A 1,249-nucleotide genomic window follows, 5' to 3' on the forward strand; every position below is an offset into this window, starting at 1 on the left:
CAACAGAATTACAGAAGGTTGAGGCTCCTGTTAGGGCAGAAAATGAAATAACAAAGACTCCAACTTCTGTCTGGATTTGTAAGTTTGTGTTTCTATTACTTTCTGCAAGTGACATTAAATTGGTTTGTGAGAAACTTAGGGAGCAGACAGACACGCAAACAGATCCAGCTAAAACATTATCATCCACCCTCATCTTTTGGAAGCAGGTGATAACTAAAGATATTAATCCAAAACAACATCAGATTCTTACCAAATACTGTGATCTTCACTCTGCTTGTACTTACTGATAGCTGATTTGACCACAATGGGGTGAGACTCATCTGAATATCTGCTGTTCCCCGCTCGGCTCACAGACTTCACCCGAAACACGTATTCCTTCCAAGTTTTCAGGCCGTGAACCGTAAACCTGAGGAAATACAATGTTTAGATTACACCCAGAGCAGCAAATCATTTCCTGGAAGGGTTTAATTAAATGCTTGATTAAAAAGCACTGTTAAATATTTGATTATGCTTAAAAAAAACATGGCCTGTACATATTTTACCGTGTTTTAGTTACAGGCTTGTTATTTATAGTCTTCCAGTCCTGTTTGCCAGCTTCACTGTGGTACAGATAATACCCCAGGATGTCAGAGGTGTTCTCTGGTTCTTTCCACTGCAGCAGCACCGAGGTGTCCGTGTCTCTGATGGCCATGACGGAGTGAGGAGGAGACGGCAAAGCTGACGGGAAAAAAAAATCAACAGATAAAATTACAGGAATAAATGACCAAAGTTTTCGATTTCAACAGAAAAAATATAATAAATAAAAAAWTTACCACTTTTTCCCCACTTCCTAAGTCAGGTCAAAATGCAGAGAAAACACAAAATATTTATATAAAAGCAGTAAAAACCCAATAAGGATAATCTCATGCAGATATAATTTGTGGCTGCYTTGTTTTGTAAGGCCTTTTAGATTTTATCATTTGTTCTGTTTTACTAAWCTTTGTGTCATCTAGGTGTTTTTGTCACTATGATTCATGTAATTAATACTGAGATGGTTGTTCTGTCTCAATGAGAAATTAAAACTTTTGAATATATATTAAACTTTTAACTTGCACTAAAAGAACTAATTAAAAACATCTGCTTCAAACTTTCTTTTTAGGTTTCCTTTGTCTTCAAATTTTTGTTTTATTCCTTTTTGTGTCTCAGGTTGGTTGGTTTGCATTCTTTAAAGTACAGAACATTTCCTGAATAAAACCAGAAGGTTGTTGCC

General features: G+C 36.1%; 1 protein-coding gene across 1 annotated transcript in view; it reads right to left on the reverse strand.

Annotated features, from left to right (window-relative positions):
* The window catches only part of myom3 (myomesin 3), a gene marked incomplete in the record, with an annotated part of 80,254 nt that overhangs the window by 28,543 nt on the left and 50,462 nt on the right, over positions 1-1,249 (reverse strand). The window contains 2 exon segments of the mRNA XM_014016339.1: positions 285-406; positions 543-717. Of these exon segments, the coding sequence (XP_013871793.1) occupies positions 285-406; positions 543-717 (297 nt within the window).

This window comes from Austrofundulus limnaeus, unplaced genomic scaffold, assembly GCF_001266775.1.
Source record: "Austrofundulus limnaeus strain Quisiro unplaced genomic scaffold, Austrofundulus_limnaeus-1.0 Scaffold143, whole genome shotgun sequence".
NCBI lineage: Eukaryota > Metazoa > Chordata > Actinopteri > Cyprinodontiformes > Rivulidae > Austrofundulus > Austrofundulus limnaeus.